The sequence below is a fragment of the Aegilops tauschii genome, chromosome 7 (assembly GCF_002575655.3).
Source record: "Aegilops tauschii subsp. strangulata cultivar AL8/78 chromosome 7, Aet v6.0, whole genome shotgun sequence".
Lineage (NCBI taxonomy): Eukaryota > Viridiplantae > Streptophyta > Magnoliopsida > Poales > Poaceae > Aegilops > Aegilops tauschii.
Genome location: NC_053041.3, coordinates 178,242,671 through 178,264,748, shown reverse-complemented (window position 1 = coordinate 178,264,748; position 22,078 = coordinate 178,242,671). Strand labels below are relative to the sequence as shown.

General features: G+C 43.1%; 1 protein-coding gene across 1 annotated transcript; it reads right to left on the bottom strand.

Annotated features, from left to right (window-relative positions):
• Positions 1 to 16,990: 16,990 nt before the first annotated feature.
• Positions 16,991 to 18,804, bottom strand: LOC109784399 (UDP-glycosyltransferase 90A1). The gene has a single exon (XM_020342991.4). The coding sequence runs from the start codon at positions 18,492 to 18,494 to the stop codon at positions 17,079 to 17,081; it is 1,416 nt and encodes a 471-aa protein (XP_020198580.3). The 5' UTR covers positions 18,495 to 18,804; the 3' UTR covers positions 16,991 to 17,078.
• Positions 18,805 to 22,078: the final 3,274 nt, after the last annotated feature.

Sequence of the window (22,078 nt, the reverse complement as noted above, 5' to 3'; positions counted from 1 at the left end):
TAATGCATAACCCCAAAACGATAGTGGTAAATCGGTAAGAGACATCATAGATCGCACCATATCTAATAAAGTATGGTTACGACGTTCGGACACACCATTACGCTGTGGTGTTCCAGGTGGCGTGAGTTGTGAAACTATTCCACATTGTTTCAAATGAACACCAAACTCGTAACTCAAATATTCGCCTCTACGATCAGATCGTAGAAACTTTATTTTCTTGTTACGGCGATTTTCCACTTCACTCTGAAATTCTTTGAACTTTTCAAATGTTTCACACTTATGTTTCATTAAGTAGATATACCTATATCTGCTCAAATCATCTTGTGAAGGTCAGAAAATAACGATACCCGCCGCGAGCCTCAACACTCATTGGACTGCATACATCGGTATGTATTATTTCCAATAAGTCAGTGGCTCGCTCCATTGTTCCGGAGAACGGAGTCTTAGCCATCTTTCCCATGAGGCATGGTTCGCAAGCATCAAATGATTCATAATCAAGTGAGTCCAAAGTTCCATCTGCATGGAGTTTCTTCATGCGCTTTACACCAATATGACCTAAAATATGTTGCACTATCATTATCAACTTTGCATCTTTTGGCATCAATATTATGAATATGTGTATCACTACGATCGAGATTCAATAAACCATTTACATTGGGTGTATGACCATAGAAGGTCATGTAAATAGAACAACAATTATTCTCTGACTTAAATGAATAACAGTATCACAATAAACATGATCCAATCATATTCATGCTCAACGCAAACACCAAATAACATTTATTTTGGTCCAACACTAATCTCGAAGGTAAGAGGGAGTGTGCGATGGTGATCTTATCAACCTTGGAATCACTTCCAACACACATCGTCACCTCGCCCTTGACTAGTCTCTGTTCATTTTGCAATTCCTGTTTTGAGTTACTAATCTTAGCAACTGAACCGGTATCAAATACCCTGGGGTTACTATGAATACTAGTAAAGTACACATCAATATCATGTATATCAAATATACCTTTGTTCACTTTTTCCATCCTTCTTATCAGCCAAGTATTTGGGGTAGTTCTGCTTCCAGTGACCATTCCCTTTGCAGTAAAAGCACTCAGTTTCAGGCTTAGGTCTAGATTTGGGTTTCTTCACGGGAGTGGCAACTTGCTTGCCATTCTTTCTTGAAGTTCCCTTTCTTTTCCTTTGCCCTTTTTCTTGAAACTAGTGGTCTTGTCAACCATCAACACTTGATTTCTACCTTCGCCGATTTCAACATCGCGAAGACCTTTGGAATCGTTTTCGTCATCCCTTGCATATTATAGTTCATCACGAAGTTCTAGTAGCTTGGCGATAGTGACTAGACAACTCTGTCAATCACTATTTTTATCTGGAAGATTAACTCCCACTTGATTCAAGCGACTGTACTACCCAGACATTCTGAGTACATGCTCATTGGCTGAGCCATTCTCCTCCATCTTGTAGGCAAAGTACTTGTTAGAGGTCTCATACCCCTCGACATGGGCATGAGTCCGACATACCAATTTCAACTCTTGGAACATCTCATATGCTCCGTGGCATTCAAAACGTTTTTGAAGTCCTGGTTCTAAGTCGTAAAGCATGGTGCACTAAACTATCAAGTAGTCATCATACCGAGCTTGTCAAATGTTCATAACGTCTACATCAGCTCCTGCAATAGGTCTGACACCTAGCGGTGCATCAAGGACATAATTCTTCTGTGCAACAACGAGGATAATCCTCAGATCACGGACCCAGTCCGCATTATTGCTACTATCATCTTTCAACTTAGTTTTCTCTAGGAACATATCAAAAACATAGGAGAGCTAAAACACGAGCTATTGATCTACAAAATAATTTGCAAATACTATCAGGACTAAGTTTCATGATAAATTAAGTTCAATTAATCATATTACTTAAGAACTCCCACTTAGATAGACATCCCTTGAGTCATCTAAATGATCACGTGATCCAAATCAAGTAAACCATGTCTGATCATCACGTGAGATGGGGTAGTCATCAATGGTGAACATCTCTATGTTGATCATATCTACTATATGATTCACGTTCGACCTTTCGGTCTCCAGTGTTCCGAGGCCATGTCTGTAAATGCTAGGCTCGTCAAGTTTAACCCGAGTATTCCGCATGTGCAAAACTGTCTTGCACCCGTTGTATGTGAACGTAGAGCCTATGACACCTGATCATCACGTGGTGTCTCAGCACGAAGAACTTTCGCAACGGTGCATACTCAGGGAGAATACTTATAACTTGAAATTTAGTGAGGGATCATCTTATAATGCTACCGTCGTACTAAGAAAAATAAGATGCATAAAAGATAAACATCACATGCAATCAAAATATGTGACATGGTATGGTCATCATCATCTTGTGCCTTTGATCTCCACCTCCAAAGCACCGGCATGATCTCCATCATCACCGGCTTGACACCTTGATCTCCATCGTAGCGTCGTTGTCGTCTCGCCAACTATTGCTTCTACGACTATCACTACCACTAAGTGATAAAGTAAAGCAATTACATGGCGATTGCATTTCATACAATAAAGCGACAACCATAAGGCTCCTGCCAGTTGCCGATAACTTTTACAAAACATGATCATCTCATACAACAATTTATATCTCATCACGTCTTGACCATATCACATCACAACATGCCCTGCAAAAACAAGTTAGACATCCTCTACTTTGTTGTTGCAAGTTTTACGTGGCTGCTACGGGCTTCTAGCAAGAACCGTTCTTACCTACACATCAAAACCACAACAATTTTTCGTCAACTGTGTTGTTTTAACCTTCAACAAGGACCGGCCATAGTCAAACTCGATTCAGCTAAAGTTGCAGAAACAGACACCCGCCAGCCACCTGTGTGCGAAGCACGTGGTAGAACCGGTCTCATGAACGTGATCATGTAATGTTCGTCTGGGCCGCTTCATCCAACAATACCGCCGAGTCAAAGTAAGACGTTGGTGGTAAGCAGTATGACTATTATCGCCCACAACTCTTTGTGTTCTACTCGTGCATATCATCTACGCATAGACCTGGCTCGGATGCCACTGTTCGGGAACGTAGCATGCAATTTAAAAAGAATTCCTATGATCACGCAAGATCTATCTAGGAGATGCATACAACGAGAGGGGGAGAGTGTGTCCACGTACCCTCGTAGACCGAAAGCGGAAGCGTTAGGTTAACACAGTTGATGTAGTCGAACGTCTTCACGATCCAACCGATCTAGTACCGAACGTACGACATCTCCGAGTTCAGCACACGTTCAGTTCTATGACATCCCTCGAACTCTTGATCCAGCAGAGGGTCGAGGGAGAGTTCCGTCAGCACGACGGCGTGGTGACGGTGACGGTGATGTGATCCGCGCAGGGCTTCGCCTAAGCACTACGACGCTATGACCGGAGGAATAAACTATGGAGGGGGGCACCGCACACGGCTAAGAGACAACCAATGTGCTTTGGGGTGCCCCCTGCCCCCGTATATAAAGGAGGAGAGGGAGGAGGCCAGCCAATGGCGCGCCATGGGGGGAGGAAACTGACTTGGACTCCATGTCCAATTCGGCCTCCCCTTTCCTTCTTCCGGAGGGGGAAAGGGGGAAGGAGAGGGAGTAGGAGAAGGAAAGGGGGCGCCGCCCCCTTCCTTAATCCAATTCGGCCTCCTCCCTTGTGGGGGGCGTGCTAGCCCCTCGTGGGCTGGTTAGCCTCCCTCCTATGGCCCATATGGCCCATATCATTCCCCGGGGGGTTCCGGTAACCCCTTCGGTACTCCGGTATGTACCCGATACACTCCGAAACCCTTTCGGTGTCCGAATACTACCTTACAGTATATCAATCTTTACCTCTTGACCATTTCGAGACTCCTCGTCATGTTTGTGATCTCATCCGGGACTCCGAACAATCTTCGGTCACCAAAAACACATAACTCATAATACAAATCGTCATCGAACGTTTAGCGTGCGGACCCTACGGGTTCGAGAACTATGTAGACATGACCGAGACACATATCCGATCAATAACCAATAGCGGAACCTGGATGCTCATATTGGTTCCTACATATTCTACAAAGATCTTTATCAGTTAAACTGTAATAACAACATACGTTATTCCCTTTGTCATCGGTATGTTACTTGCCCGAGATTCGATCGTCGGTATCATCATACCTAGTTCAATCTTGTTACCGGCAAGTCTCTTTACCCGTTTCGTAATGCATCATCCCGCAACTAACTCATTAGTCATATTGCTTGACAGGCTTATAGTGATGTGCATTATATTACCGAGAGGGCACAGAGATACCCCTCCGATACTCAGAGTGACAAATCCTAATCTCGATCTATGCCAACCCTACAAACACCTTCGGAGACACCTGTAGAGCATCTTTATAATCACCCAGTTACTTGTGACATTTGATAGCACACAAGGTGTTCCTCTGATATTCGGGAGTTGCATAATCTCATAGTTAGAGGAATATGTATAAGTCATGAAGAAAGCAATAGCAATAAAACTTAACGATCATTATGCTAAGCTAATGGATGGGTCTTGTCCATCACACCAAATGATGTGATCCCGTTCATCAAATGACAACACATGTCTATGGTTAGGAAACTTTAACCATCTTTGATTAACGAGCTAGACTAGTAGAGGCTTACTAGGGACACGGTGTTTTGTCTATGTATCCACACATGTATCAAGTTTCCGGTTAATACAATTCTAGCATGAATAATAAACATTTATCATGATACAAGAAAATATAAAATAACAACTTTATTATTGCCTCTAGGGCATATTTCCTTCAGGATATCCAAGGCCATCATGGCATGTATTGGGATCACACATAACACTGACTGGACTAGCAGCACGCGGCCACTCTTTGGAAGCGTGTTGGCCCTCCTTGTTGGTAGACATGTCGCAAGGCTATCCACCAAGCCCAAGAAGTTGACCGTGATTTGTTTTCTGTTTGTGAGTGGTAGGCCTAAGTACCTACACGGGTACGAGCCTATGGGGCAGCCAAGGAGGGCACTGACCCTCAGCATATCCTCCTTAGTGCATCTGATTGACTTGGACTCACTTTTGAGCAAGTTGACTCACAAGCCCGAGGCTTCCCCAAACATGTCCAGCATCCTAGTGCACGCTCTTAGTTCTTCCTCGATTTGTTTGATGAAGATCATAACGTTGTCGGCGAACATCAAAAGTCTTTGCTTCAAACCAGTTCTAGCCAGTGGTGATAAGATGCCCCTAGTTGTCGCAAGCACAAACAATCTTTGTAGTGGTTCCACGATTAGGATAAAGATCATTGGTGACAGGGGGTCTCCCCGGCGGAGCCCCTTATAGTTGTTGATTGGTCTCCCCGGTGTACCATTGACAAGGATCCGTGTTAATGTGTTTGCAAGAAGATTGCAAATCCATGACAACCACCAAGATCCAGGCTCCTTCTTCCTCATGACCTCGATTAGGGAAGGCCACTGAACGGAATCAAAAGCCTTTGTTCTATCAAGCTTCAACATGGTTGACGGTGTTCTTAGCATGTGCAAGCGACGTGTCATGCATTGCACCAACATGAAGTTGTCGTGTAGAAATCTTCCTTTGACAAAGCACTTTGGTGCATTCCAACCAAGTTCGGTACATCTGCCACAAGCCTATCCAGGAGCACCTAATCAAAGATCTTAATCGCACCATTGATCAGACTAACCGGTCGGAAGTCTCGAAGCTCCACCGCACCATCCACCTTTGGGAGCAAGGTGACAAGTGCCTTGTCGATAGGGCTGCAAGAAAAGCTCGAGGCTCATGAGCCGCTCGAGATCGACTCATTTTTTGGCTCGACTCAAGATCGACTCGGAAAGAAACAAGCCGAGTATGAACACTTTCTGTAGCTCGGTCAAGGAATGAGCCGATCTTGAGCCAATCCTGCCTCGCTCTATTTTAGCTCGATGGCTCGGCATAATATCATTATGTTAAATGATCATGCCATATATTAAATAAAAATATGATAATTTATTACCATATAGGTCGTATAGGGTTTTTCTCCATTTTATTTACCAGCAAACATGGAAGCTTAATTGAGTGTTGAGAAAATTTAGGCCTTGCTGTGTGTTAAATATCTTGTCATTTCTGGCAAAAGATCTCAAGCATATGCACCTTTGTTTTTCTTTTCTTTCATCCATGAAGATGAGCTCTCCCGAACATGATGAGATGGATGTACCTTCAGTTGGGGTTAGCCCTTTTTTCACTTTCATGCCATCTAGTTGGTACCATAGTTTATAAATAAATGAAGGATCTCAGAATAATGTTTGATTGGAATAATATTTTTGTAGTGCTTTTTTATGTCATGTTGCGCCTTATCTAGTTCAAATAATAGTTGTAGATTATTTTTATCGTCTCATTTAGCTCGAAACTAGCTCGAGATCGTTACAAGCTGAGCACGAGTCATGTTCTACAGCTCGACCTTGAGCTTCACTCAGTATGGGATCGCTCGAATTTTAATATGAGTTGAGCTGAGCCAAGTCCATCTCGCTCGAACTCGACTCATTTGCAGCCCTACTTGTCGATGGTCCTCCTTGATTAGTGCTAGCAAGAGGAGTAAACACGTCCTGTGAAACCATCCGGACCTAGGGCCTTGTCCAATGGCATGGCCTTGACCATTCTTTCAACCTCATCCTCCATAAACGGCAGCTCTAAGTGTGTGCGGTCTCTATTAGGAATGTCCAGCAGATCCAAGTTGGGCGAGAACTTTCTCTCCGGTGCCCGTCCAAATAGGTTCTCATAGAACCCATCCACTGCATTTGCAATCTGCTCTTACCCCATCAGGATCTCCCCATTGTTCTCCAGGGTTGAAATTAAGTTCTTCTTCTACCGGTGTCATGTGTGTTGATGGAAGAAACCGGTATTTGCATCCCCTTCTTTAAGATAGAGCAATCTCGATCTTTGCCTTGATATAGATCTCTCTAAGGAATGAAGTCTGAGCAGTTTCCTCTTTAGAAGTTTTCACAGATTGAATTCTTCGACAGAGACATACATAGCCTTGTCAAGGCGGAAGATAACTTCAATGGCGGTTTGAATCTGAAGCTTAACATTTCTGATGAACCGATCACTCTAGCCTTGCAATTTCCTTGTTGTTTCTTTGAGTATTTTTGTCCAATACCACAGAAGGGTTTCCCTCTATCCGGACAGAGCTGCAAGAATTTGCCGCCATACCAAAACAAGCGTCCGCCTTTGGCCAGAAGGGCTCAAATCTGAAGCGCCTTCCACATCACATATCATCATTTAAGTCCAAGGAGAGAGCAATGGTCCGAGACCGCCAAGCCCAAAGCCGTTAGGAAACAAGATGGGTGTATCTCCTCCCACGAGTTCATGTAGAACACGTGGTCAATCTTCTCGAGTGTGGGTCACTCCCATTCATTTGATCATGTGTACTTCCTCCCATTCAAGTAAATCTCTTTGAGCTCAAGCACATTGAGCTTGGATAGGAAGCACGCCATCATGCGTCGGTTGATCGTTGTGTTGCTTTTGTGTCCGGGATTTACAAGTAGGTTAAAATCCCCCACGAGCATCCACGATCCTGCTAATAGTTCCCACACCTCTACCAGTTCTTGTAGGAACTCAACTTTTTCCATGTCTAGTTGCGGACCATAGACTCCCGTGAAGCACCACTTAGGCCCCTCATTTGGTTTTATCAGGGTTGTTATCATGTTTGCCGACGTGTGGGGGTGGATAGTTGTATCAGGGTGTGATCTCACGCAGAAGAATACCGCTCATTGATCCCACCGTCGGCAAGAAGTAGTAGTTCTCAAACTTGTTATCGAGGCATTGTCCACAATTGCTAGGGGTACAACTTCCATGTTTGTCTCTTGGAAGCAAACAATTCTTGGAATTGCCACCGAAACTACTTGGAAGATATAATTCCTACAGGATGAGGAGTTGAGTCCTCTCATGTTCCACACTAGCACTTTACTTTGTTGCACGGCCATAAAAAAGGCCCGCCGCTACATCCACCATTGCACGACACTGATGGTGCGAGTGTTGCGTGCATGTGCTATGATCGACACATTGTCTTTGCTCAGGCACTCATGGGCAGTCATGATCTTGAGAACATGATTAATAGTACAGGCAACAACTGTTTATATGGAGTTGCCACGCCCCTAATAGCCAACAGGTATAGTAATTAGTTATTCGGACATACTACTTTATTAATACATGGCCCACCTTAGACTTTCATAATGTTTCTTAGAGCTCGTGCTGCAGCTGCGTGTTAATCTACAAAGCGCTTTCCTTCTCTCTCATAAAACTCAACAAAAATATAATAGTTTAATCCTTACAACCTGCTAACAGAGTAACTTTCTTTGAGAGAGATCCATCAGAGTAGCTAAGTTTTGTAGGTGACACCGGAGGCTTCAAATAACGAACCTCGCACAGCACAACTAGCTCTTGCGCTGGCATAGGTTTTCCTAGTCTAGGCCGGAATTTGGGCGAGGCTTTGAAAAGTCACACCTCAAAATCACAAGCCTGGGCCTAACCCGGCCAGTCCACAACCTGGTAAAAACCCCATTTTGTGTTTTAAAATAATAATTTAGTTTTTTCAATGGTAAATATAAATACTACAATACAATACCTATTTTTATATTAAAAATCCAAAAACGCTGGTTTCACTAGGCTTTTCTCGGCTTCAGGACGGGGTGCAGGCTGAAAAGTGAGGCCCAAGCCTTACCTAGATGTCGGGCTTTACGCAGGGCCTGCCGGGCCCCCACAGCCCGGGCCCACATGTTCAAGTTGGCATCCGCATTGGTTAGGCCTTGAGGGACCAGCAGCGGGGTGAGTCTATCTCGCTTTTAGCGGGAAGCGTCTATAGCTCTTGCAGCGAGCACTTGCATCACAACTAGGCGACTCGTTAGTTGGTACTAACGTTAGTTAGTTAGTTTGTTTTATTTTCTTTTTCCTTGTGAACTTTTGTTTTATCTTGAAAATAATAATATAAATATTTAAAAAATACCTTACTTAAAATTATCAAAGTTCTCATCACACGTTTGACATATATTCATGTAGTGCAAAATTAACATCCGCACAACTTCTAAAAATTATTGATAGCATCTAAAAAAAGAAGTTTGTGACATTAGAAAAATGCTCACGTGTTTCAACAAAAAAATTGTGACATTTTCAAAGAAATGTTTACACAATGTAAACTAATGCTCATGTAATTTAGAAAAAAATGCCTCTTACCATTCATAAAAATGTTCACGTTTTACAAAAATGTTTTATACAATGTTAAAAATATTGCATGCTAAAATTAAATAAAATGATTGATACGAAATAGTATGTAGGTGACATTTAGGATGTTCACACATTCTAATAAAAAACTTATGATATTTGAAAAATAATTGTTAATACAATGTAAAAAAATGTTTGTGTAATATTTAAAAAATGGTTTGCAACATTCAACAAAAGTTCATAAAATTTCAAGATAAACCCCATGCACTTAAAAAATATATGTTCGTGAAATTTTTTAAAAAGTCTTTATACATTGTAAGAAAAATGCTCACGTAATATATAAAATTACTTCATACCATTCAAAGGAAATGATCAACATTTATTTCAAAATGTTCAATAGTTATTGAAAGAAAATATCCAAACATGTATATTTAAAAATGTTAATCATGTATATAAATTTTTTCTACTTGTCTAAAAAATGCTATGTGTGTATACAAAAAATGTACAACATGAATTGAATTAGTCAAGATGTATTTGCAAAAAATAAAAATAAAAAAGGTATATAGAAAAATCTAAAAGTTCCAAACAATAATAGGAAAATATACACCAGAAAACCAAAACCAATGAAAAACCCAAACTACTTTTAAAGAAATTAAAGAAACGAAAAACAACCACAAAAACCACGCAAAAACCTGTCATAAAAGTTGGGACCTCCTATTGGACGCACTAAGCGTCATATTGCTGGACTCCTACAAAGTTGCGAGCTAAGCGAGCCAGCCTATTAAGCCACATGCATTGTTTTGCTTTTTTCTTTCGTACACACTCTTAGAGACCTCGTAAAACTGTAGTGAACTGGGAAAATCGTAGCACCCTCTTTTGTCAGGTCTAATTATTTTTGTAAAATTTTAATCAATTATGACAAAATTAGCAAAAATAGAAAATTGACACTTCTTGTAAAATTTCAATCAATTATGAATATTTTTTAAACATGATATTTTGTGAAAAAACATTGAACATCTTTTGAAATTTATGAACACTTTTTGAAAACATGAACATTTGTTTTATAACAGGACATTTTTTGAAAAATTCATACATTTCTTTAATAAGACGGACATTTCTTTCAAAATTAAGAAAATTACGAATATTTCTTCAAATGTTTTTAAAAAATAGTCTACTTAAAAATAAAAAATAAAATGGTAAAAAAGGAGAAAAAATGTATGCATGCCACTAAAGGGCGGGCTCATCTCTTGGTTGACCGTATGCTTGGTTGTGCGAGAAGTTAGAGTTCGATGTAGTATGCAACATATATAGATTATCAAAGAAGTTTCTAGGACCGCATTGACCATCTGGCTCTCGCCTACGTCGGCGACATATATAGACCATCTGGCTCTCGCCTACGTCGGCGACATATAGCTCCCTCGATTTTAGCGAGCATCTCGCTAGGCTCGCCTACAACAGTCGCGTGTTGGGTCGTCCCAAGAACTTATTACCCAATGGGCTGCTAATTTTAAAAAATGTTCGTCAATTCAAAAGATATTGCAAACTTCAAGAATTGTTCCAGAATTTGAAAAATCCAGCATTCCCAATAATGTCTTGAATTTCAAAAATTGCACATAGATTTGAAAATACAAATCCTTGGATTTGAAAATGTTTTCATGATTTTAAGAATTTTTCCAGTATTTCAGAAAATGTCCATGAATTTTAAAAATGTTTCGTGAAGATGTGATTTGAAAAATATCCATGATTTGGAAATTTATTCCATTAATTCGGGTCTACGGAAGTAAGTAAACGTAATACTTTATACAAAAGTACTCGCAACACAATAAAAATGTGATCACGTAGTAATTCATAAGTTGGGTCTATTCAATATCATTGATTCGATAATAATGTGTTGTCATTATTGATGGCATCCTTGTTACTTGAACAATGCCCATGATCAGAAAAACAAGATCATCATGAATACATGAGGTAGTTCTAGAGGCATGACTAGTGATTCATTTAGTGTTTATATTTGGACACATGCAATTGAGGTTTCCTCTGAATATCATATTCAAGAATCAATGTAATTATAACACAGAAAAAGACTTAATTATGAACATGAAAATATAATAATACATTTATTATTGCCTCTATGACATATTTCAACATACCTCATTGATCTTTTGGTCGACAAGGCACGCTCCATTTGGTTGACCTATGTTTTTCCTTTTCATTGCCCCTTGCCAAAAGATTCTGGATATGTAATGATCCAGCCTTTGCATGACCCCTTTTGGAAGTTCGAAACTTGAGGGCATATATAGAACCATGTTTATGAGAAGAAAATTGATAAGACAAATCATAATTCAGCGGAGAGCAACTTGTCTTTCCAACTGTTCAAACGTTTCTCTAAACGTCACTCAACATATTTTCACTCCGCATTAGTGAGGCATCGATAATGAATTGGAATTGCCAAGTATCTAATCGAGAATTGGCCTTGGACACAACCAAACATATTGGTGTATTGTGTGGCCGCCTCACTAACTTCCTCGAATAGAACAATTTGCAGTGTCTACGACCAAATGAGTGCACAATCTACAGTTAGATTGTATTGATCACATAACTTCCAATTTTCTCCATTGAATGTCACAAACACAAGAGGCTGCTTAGTGCATATATATTTGCTAATCCTTGGTTAGAACCAACTTTTAACCGAATTGTCCATCAAGTAATATGAAGTTACAAGAATTAAATAATTTTCATCTGCTAGGTGATATTATTTTTAAACATATTGGTAACTTATTGTTATTAGACTAGCAAACAAGATGTGCGTTGCAACGGGAAAAAACAAATACCACATGTCCTAACCGAATGAGCATGGCTAAAGACCTCATCCCATGTCCCTAGACAAATAGGCATGACTAAAGATCTCACCCTCAGGTCCACATCCTCTATATCAACATGACACCAGACCCAAGTTTCCGCTTTCCTCTTTCCACTCTCGCCCTAGTGGCCGCGGTGCCAGTTGTCACGAACCAAGGTTGGCCAGGTCCAACAATCAATTCGTTGAACATCCTTGCCATATAAAGAGTGTTACACAAAGATTTTTCATCATCTGGCTAATATAATAGGGAAAACACTGTACAAAAATATATAGTAAGCAATATCAATAAGTCCATGTCATACTCAAAAAACTCTAAAAAATTAGGCATCCAAGATGATCACGTGTGTGTGTAAATATTTTGCGGTGTTTGCACATCCGAGGAGCTCATGCAAAATAAAATAAAATTGGATGTCTGAGAATCTTCGAAAAGAACACTATTTTAAGTCGATTATTGTATACGAGCTCCTCAAATGTCCAAACATCACAAAAATTTACACACACCTTTTACACATGGGCATCTTGGATGCCTAATTTTTAAAGATTTTCAAAATTGGGTTTTCTATTTCACATCTAAATGTGAAATAGTTACCTCACATCTAAGTCTATCACCATAGGATAAGAATTTGCTAAAAGATTCGTGCAACTGTTCCTCGCACTCGTGCGTCCCATGCAGTCGTGTTTGTTGCTCAATTGTGTCATGTTGTCTTCGTTGGGCCTGGTCCAATGGCGAAAGTAACCAATTTTTTTGTGCATTTTTTGTGGGTTGGAATGTCGGTGTGCTTGACGACTGTAATTTTTTTGAAGCAATGTAATTGAGAGCAAGCAGAGGCATCCTCGAAAGAAAAGAAAAAAGAGTAAGGAGAAGCAAGGCAAAGTATTGGTATGCTCCGTGACTTATAGGGCGCTAGGGTGCCAACTTGTAGTTTTCGTTTGGTCTTTTGGAACAAGGCTCTTTTTTTCCTTTTTCAAGAAAATTTGGGTTTAAACTTTTTTACCTATTTTTTGGTCTTTTGAAAATCCATGTTTTTATATTTTAACTTCATTGTTTGATTTATTTCCTGTAATTTTTTTGCAAGCGCTATATTCCACCTTGCTTTGTCGCGTTTGTTTATTGTGTATCCTATTATTGGCTTAGGCATGTTTGGCTTTGCTTTTGTCATCCCTCAACTCACAATTGGGGTCTGACCTTTTTTCTTCAAGTTGCAAGTCCACCCTAAACTCGTAACTGGGGCCTGACCTTTTTTATCCCAGTTGCAACTCCACCCTTGACTCGCAACTGGGGTTCGACCTTTTTTGTCCCAGTTGCAAATCAGCCCTCGTCTCGCAACTGGACCCGGCCTTTTTTGTCCCTCTTGCAAGTTCATCGTCGACTCGCAAAATGGGGCCCAACCTTTTTTTGTCCCAGTTGCAATCCTCCCCCTCGACTCGTAACTGGGACCTGGCCTTTTTTTTCTCCCACTTGCAAGTCCACTCTCAACTCGCAAATGGCGTCCGACATTTTATTGTTCCAGTTACAAGTCCACACTCGAGTTGCAACTGGGGCCCGACCTTTTTTCCGGGTTGCAATTCCACTCTCGACTCGGAACTGGCCGCCGACATTTTTTTGTCCTAATTGTAAGTCCACCCTCGACTCGCAACTAGGGTCCGATTTTTTTATCCCAGTTAGGAGTCCACTCTCGACTCGCAACTGGGGCCCAACCGTTTTCGTCCGAGTTGCAAGTCCACCCTCAACTCACAACTGGTCCCAACCTTTTTTGTCCAAGTTGCAAGTCCATCCTTGACTCGCAACTAGGACCCAACCTTTTTTGTCCGAGTTGCAAGGCCACCCTCTCGACTCGCAAGTAGAGCCTGAGTTTTTTTAGTCCCACTTGCAAGTCCACCCTCAACTCGCAATTGAGGCCCAACCTTTTTTGTCCTAGTTGCATGTCCACCGTCTGACTCGCAATTGGGGCTCAACCTTTTCTTGTCCCAATTGCAAGTCCACCATCGACTCACAATTGGGGCCCAACCTTTTTTGTCCTAGTTGCAAGTCCAAACTCGACTCGCAACTGGGGCCCGACCTTTTTTAGTCCCAATTGCGAGTCCACCCTCGACTCACCACTGGGGGTGCGACATTTTTTGTCTCAGTTGCAAGTCCACCCTTGATAGCGAAGAAACCGCAGATGAGCCGGCCCAAGTAGCTAGGATACATTTTTGTTTTGTTTCTTCATGTTTTTTTCTGTTTCTTATTTTATCATTTTTTTTCTTCAGTGGTTTTCCTCTCCTTTCAATTTTTATATTTTTCAAAAGTTGATCTCATTTTTTTTTCATTTTTCCTGATTCGTTTCCCTTTTTCATAAGTTCACATGTTTCAATAAATGTTCCAAAATTTGTAAATTTGTTCATTTTTCTAAAATTGTTGGTGTTTACCAAATTTTAAAAAAAATCAAAATGTGTCCATTTTTTCTCTTCTCATTTATCTATTTTCTCTATTTGGTTTTCTCATTTTTTTTGTTTTTTCCTGTTCGCTTTCCATTCTTTTTTTGTTTTTCTACTTTTCCTTTCCTTTCTATGAGTATTTTTGTAGAATTCCTGAACCTTTTTCAAAATTACGTACTTTTTTCAAATCATGAATATTTTGGAAATTTATTAACATATTTTTCTGAATCTGCGACCAAATTTTGAGTTATGAATATATTTTTTAATCCATGAATATTTTTTGAATGCACGATAAATATTTTAGTACATGTTCTAAAATAATTTAGTGTATTTAAAGAAATGTTCATTGTGCATAATTAAAAAAAGTTCATCATATATAAAAAAGTTCGGTTTATGTTAAAAAAATGTTCAATGTATATTGCAAAACAATAGTGTGTATTCACAAAATGATCATCATATATTAAAGGATTGTTCACTGTATGTTAAAACATATTTGGTATTCGTTAATAATTTTTATAATTTGAAGAAAATTATGTAAATTCATGAACATGTTTTTTGAAATTTGTTTTGATCAAACTATGTTCCTTACTGAAAATTAATTATAAAATATAAGAGTGAAAAATGCAAAAACCAAAAGGCAAAAAACAACAGTTGGTAGCCTAGAAGCTAGCAATGAGAGATGTACTTGTAAATGTATAAGGATCAGACGCAAAAGCTAAGAAATCGATGTTAGCATTAACAATCAGTTTTTTTTTCAGAAAAAGCTAGCGATCAGATTTTTTTTGTACGATAGCTAGCGACCAGTTTTTTCTTTTTTTTTAGGGGAGCTAGCGACCAGATTTACGTATAGGCCGGCCACCCAGGCGGACGTGTGGCGAGCTGGTTTTTAGTTTTGGGCTTTAACAAATTAAAATCAAAGAATAGGACAAACAATGAAAAAAATAAGGTGACACTGACATCATACTTAAATGTGAGATATTCTCTCAGATCTAGATATGACATAAACAAGCCCTTTCAAAATAGTTTTACTATTCTTTTAAATTTACTATTCACAATGTGTAAATGAGCCTGAGCACCATTTGAACTAGGTAAACTTTTGGGGCGTTGGCCGAAGCTTCGGCCAGTCGCAAGCTCCCACGTGCTCCTGCTTTGTTGGTCCCACACAAGATGAGCCAGCCGGACCTTATCCTTCTCACTGTCCACTCATTTTTTTCCCAGCGTCACATGCATCTCCCCCGTTCCCGCCGCTGCAACCCACATCACGCCGGCGAGGCCGTCCCCGGCAGCCCAATATCGCCAGTGAGGTCGTCATCTACCCCACGGCCAGCGATTTCCCCACGCGCACGGCCACCTCTTATACACAGCTCCGGCTATTCTCCCCGCGCACCATCTCTAGCTCCAACGGCCTCTCATCGGGGCGCCCGGCCGTGCTACTACGCCACTGGCACGTCTTACAGCCGGTGACCGGCCGTGCTACAACCGACAAGTGGATATGTCGCAACCGACGACGAGGTTATGGCGGCGACAATGGTGCGTTATTTTTGCTACAACTGGCAACAGAAAAGCTACCACTGACGACGAGATATGCTGCAACCGACAACGGTGAAGTTGTGGCGGCGACAAAACGGTGCATGATTTTTGCTACGACTGGCAACAGAAAAGCTACCACCAGTGACGATATATGCTGCAACGGCGACGGCGAAGTTTGTGGCGGCGACGACGGTGCTGCCTTTTTTGCTACAACTGGCAACAGAAAAGCTACCACCAGTGACGATATATGCTGCAATGGCGACGACGAAGTTTGTGATGGCGACGACGGTGCTGCGTTTTTTGCTACAACCGGTAGCGGGAAAAACTACCACCGGCGGATAATTTTGCTAGAACCAGCGGGGAATTTTGCTGCCCCTGCCCGCCGCCGGAGTGGTGCTGGGCCGACGTGGGGGTGGTGTAAAGTTTTTGTTGCTGCAACTGGCAATCACACAAGCTACAACCGTTGATCGTTTTTGCTACAATGGCGACGGGGTGGCGGCACCGGCGAGCTATTTTTGCTGGAACCAGCACATTTTTTTGCTACTACCGGCGGACATTTTTGTTGCCATCAGTAAACCCAAAGGATACCTTGCGAGCTCGTCGTCGGGGTGCTGCGACCGGTGACCAGCGCTACCGGAGCTGTGGCCGTCCCACCGAAGCTGCCATCGCTAGTGAGGGAGCTGCAACCGCGGGCGAAAATTGTTGCATGTGTGGATCGGCGAGAAAGACATGAGACGACAACGGCGAGGCCAGCGACAGACGGCCAGGGCGGCGAGCTATTGTCGGCGTGGGGTGGGTGCAGCCACGGCCCCATGCGTGCCTGGTGGTTGGATTTGAGACATGGAGGGGAGGAAGACGACCCGCTGTCGCGTGATCTAAGATGGGGGCGAGAAAACGACCTGCTATGACGGGATGACGGGATCAGACGGTTGGAAATAGGAGACCGGACGGTGCACGGTCCACCAGTACAAAGCTCCAAACAAACATCGACATCAATTATGAGTTTCATACTAAGCCTGGACGACTAGCCCGCATCAACCACATAGCAACGATTATATTTACTCACCATTATTGGCATGGGTCTCACTGACCTCCTGAACCATCTGCGCCAAGTTTTCAAACGAGGACCCACCTATGTCCATGGTCTTTCTAGAAGACACGGAGAGCTCACCAGCTCTAGCAGCGGCGCGTTTCCCTTCCTCTCCCAAGATCAGTTCCCTTGCCAACACCTGCACGTCTCCACTCATAACCAACCCGCTACCTGCCTTGTTGGCGTCTTCCTTCGGCCGAACTCGGAGCCCCACATGGATCACGTCCACGACGAATTTGGCATTGAGCTTCTGCTCGGCCGCCATTGGGAACGCCAGTATTGGCACGCCCATGGTGATGCTCTCCAGCACAGAGTTCCATCCGCAGTGGGTGAAAAATCCTTTCACTGATTTGTGACCCAGCACTCCGAGCTGGTTGATGAAACCTTCGACAACCTTGCCCCTGTCTCCGAACCTGTCATTGAACCGGTCATCTGGATTGAGCCATTTGGACCGGACCACCCATAGGAAGTCCACACCGGAGTTGTCCAACCCGACGGCGATCTCTTCCAGCTGTGCCCGGCTCAGCTCGGCCTGCGAGCCGAACGCGACATAGAGGACCGGCCGGTCCATGGCGAGCCTCGAGTCGAGCCACTCTGAGATCTCACGGTCGTCCTTGGTCTGGACCGCCGGTTCGGAGGCCTCGAGACAGAGCGGTCCGATCGGCCACATCTTGATGTCGAACTCCCGGTTCCACAGGTCGATGTAGATCGACTCCAGCTCGTGGAAGGAATTGACGATGATGCCCCGGCTGGAGTACATGCTGATGCGGTTCTTGCAAATTAAGTCCCAGTGCGGGCCGGAAGGCTCCGGGTCGTCGAACGGCGGGTTGAGGTCGGCCTTCGTGAGGCGGAGGTCCGGCACGCCGTGGACCGGGAACGGCTCGGACGGCGAGCTCACGCGTGCGTGCGGCCTGTGTGCCGTGACTGCCCGGTTGACGTACGTGGCGAAGCCGCCGAAGCCGAGGGTGACAAGCCGCGGCATGCCGAGCTCGTCGGCGATGTCCTTGGCCCACCGGAGGAATCCGTCGTGGACGAGCAGGTCCGGCCTGGGCTCGATCTTGGCGAGCGCGTCCGCGAACGCCGGCTGGAGCGCCGCCACCGCGGTGACGAAGTCGACAAGACTGGTCGACGATGGGAGCTCGTCCGTGCTCTGCGGGGCGTCCTGCTCGGAGGGGAACGGAAGCTCGACGACCGCGGCGCCGGCGCCGGCACCAGCGAGGCCAGCGCGGATGAAGGGCGCGTTGCGCGGGGTGGTGAAGAAGGTGACGGCCGAGGCGAGGCGGCGGCCAAGAAGGAGATGCGCGAGGTGGAGGAGCGGCATGGCGTGGCCTTTCGCCATGAAGGGGAGCATGGCCACGTGACGGAGCGGCGGTGAAGCAGCCATGGATAGTGAAGTTATTGGTGTGTAGCTGTGTGTGTGCGCGTGTCTGTCTCTTGTATGGGTAGTGCAGCTGTTGGCGAAAAGCTCCTTTTTTTTGAGAGAGAGAGATCAATGAACAACATTACACAGAGTTTGCCGGATGCAATCCGGAACAGAATGGAACACATAAAGACTAGAAGAGTTCATACAAGATTTAGCTAGCACATGAGCAGGAACATTTAAATGCCGACGAACATGTTTGAAGGACACTGAAGAGAAACCTTCAGACAAAGACTTGATATCAGCCACCACCACTCCAATTGAAGAACGGTCCCTCACAGGCGAAAAGCTCCTTTGGCGCACGGCATCCGGTGGTATGCTTATCGGCATCACTCGTTTGCATGTGGATCATTCAGCATTTATTGAACAATGTATAAGAACGCTGCGTCTGTTTTTCACCAGGCAGTATTCGTCGCGTAATGCACCAACTTGGGTCCTGGATTCCTCGAGTAGGCGAAGCAGATGTCCCCCAAGCCAGCACCACGATAGGTCACAATCTGGAACTGGTTGCTTCTTGTACCATTTTTAGGCACAGGTCACGGCATGCAAATGTTTGCCTGAACGCTCGGTCACACATTTATCCGGTGGAGCAAATAAGTTTGCTGCACCTAATCAAGGTGTTAGACAATCACCCAAGGATAATCATGTTTGGCAACTTTACCTAACCAAGTTGATGTTAGAACTAATCACTGGACGGCGTGCAGGTTATAAGAGCACCCCCACTACAACAGTTTAGTTGTTAGAAAATCATCATATGGATAATCATGTAGTCACTGTACCTAATCAAGTTCGTGCAAGAACTAATGACCGGACGGTGTGCATTTTTATAAGGCCGGTCATACTGGGGAGTATCATATACTAGTATCATGTACTCCCTCCGTAAACTAATATAAGAGCGTTTAGATCACTACTACATCCATAGTGCATAATAACATAGATTAGTATCATAGGTGGTCTCATCTATTGCCATGCATGACACATAGTAGCATAACATTAATTATGTTACGGTATCTACCTATGTTACTATAATCATCTCTCTCTTCTTTAATTGACTGCCACATAAGCATGTTTGTGAGTCCCAAGTGCATGTTACTACTTATGTTACCCCCACTATGGCCAGCCTAAGAGCCCCCCATTACATGCATGCAGCGATAATCGCCTTTATTGCAAGCATGCACTTTTGCCTAGTTCCTCGCGTCCGAGATGGAACATTATTTGAGTGTGGTGGAGCCGAGGTTTGTAGAGTCGCGTGGTCCGGCTATCTTGTCGGTACCTCAAATGAGGATAGTTAGACTTGGCAGGGGGAGTGGTTTATATTCTTGACGTGTTGTTTGAGGATCCTCCACGGCAGGGACTTGCTCCCTTTTCGCTCACCTCTCCCAGGAAATGGTATGACTAGGTTTGAGGACCCAGTCCTGAGAAGGTACTTTCACCATGGCCAGGATGGCTACTCAGGTGACATGCCTTCATCGTCATGGGCTAACCCTCATCAATGTGATGGCAGTGGCTCTTGCCTGAGGAATCCAGCCACTTCAATAGCGCATCCACCCTATGTGGGAGTTCAATGGTGAAAATGACTCTACCCACGCGATAAGAGGAGGATTCCACAATCGCTAATCACTTGCAACCGTGTTCAAAGGTGAAGTGGTGGATTTCCCCGAGGAGTCGATGTTTAATGGTTTTTCTTGCCACAAACACGTACAGGCACTAAGTTTCAACAACGAACTTATATTTCCTCGGAGCAAGGTATATAACTGCCTGATTAGCTTTTTAAAGTGTCCGAACAGGGCTGGAAGCAGTGGTTGCCACGGTGAGCTCCTCAACTCCTCAGCCGGAGATCTGAGACAATGAATGCAATCGTGGTTTGGCTGAGGACCCACACATTTGCACCATCTTCCGAGACGGCGTCTATTATCAAGAGGGCATCGATGGCACGGAAGTTTCCATTATCTACGACCATTTCGGAACACTCCCATCTTCCATCGGCACAGGTGGCGTTGAGCGCCAGCCCTCCAGGAAGTGAACTACACCAAGTGCCGCCCTAAGCACGGGTTTCCAGCCCCTTCTATATGAAGGAAATATGCCCTAGAGGCAATAATAAAGTTGTTATTTCTATTTCCTTATATCATGATAAATGTTTATTATTCATGCTAGATTTGTATTAACCGGAAACTTCGTACATGTGTGAATACATAGACAAAACAAAGTGTCCCTAGTATGGCTCTACTTGGCTAGCTCGTTAATCAAAGATGGTTAAGTTTCCTGACCATAGACATGTGTTTTCATTTGATGAACGGGATCACATCATTAGGAGAATGATGTGATGGACAAGACCCATCCGTTAGCTTAGCATTATGATCATTTAGTTTTATTGCTATTGCTTTCTTCATGACTTATACATATTCCTCTGACTATGAGATTATGCAACTCCCGAATACCGGAGGAACACCTTGTGTGCTATCACACGTCACAACGTAACTGGATGATTATAAAGATGCTCTACAGGTGTCTCCGAAGGTGTTTGTTGGGTTGACATAGATCAAGATTAGGATTTATCACTTCGTGTATCGGAGAGGTATCTCTGGGCCCTCTCGGTAATGCACATCACTATAAGCCTTGCAAGCAATGTAACTAATGAGTTAGTTGAGGGATGATGCAGTACAGAACAAGTAAAGAGACTTGCCGGTAACGAGATTGAACTAGGTATGTGAAGGAAATATGCCCTAGAGGCAATAATAAAGTTATTATTTATTTCCTTATATCATGATAAATGTTTATTATTCATGCTAGAATTGTATTAACCGGAAACTTAGTACATGTGTGAATACATAGACAAACAGAGTGTCACTAGTATGCCTCTACTAGACTAGCTCGTTGATCAAAGATGGTTATGTTTCCTAGCCATAGACATGAGTTGTCATTTGATTAACGGGATCACATCATTAGGAGAATGACGTTATTGACTTGACCCATTCCGTTAGCTTAGCACTTGATCGTTTAGTATGTTGCTATTGCTTTCTTCATGACTTATACATGTTCCTATGACTATGAGATTATGCAACTCCCGTTTACCGGAGGAACACTTTGTGTGCTACCAAACGTCACAACGTAACTGGGTGATTATAAAGGTGCTCTACAGGTGTCTCCAAAGGTACTTGTTGGGTTGGCGTATTTCGAGATTAGGATTTGCCACTCCGATTGTCAGAGTGGTATCTCTGGGCCCACTCGGTAATGCACATCACTATAAGCCTTGCAAGCATTGTAACTAATGAGTTAGTTGAGGGATGATGCATTACAGAACAAGTAAAGAGACTTGCCGGTAACGAGATTGAACTAGGTATGTGAAGGAAATATACCCTAGAGGCAATAATAAAGTTATTATTATTTCCTTATATCATGATAAATGTTTATTATTCATGCTAGAATTGTATTAACCGTAAACTTAGGACATGTGTGAATACATAGACAAACAGAGTGTCACTAGTATGCCTCTACTAGACTAGCTCGTTGATCAAAGATGGTTATGTTTCCTAGCCATAGACATGAGT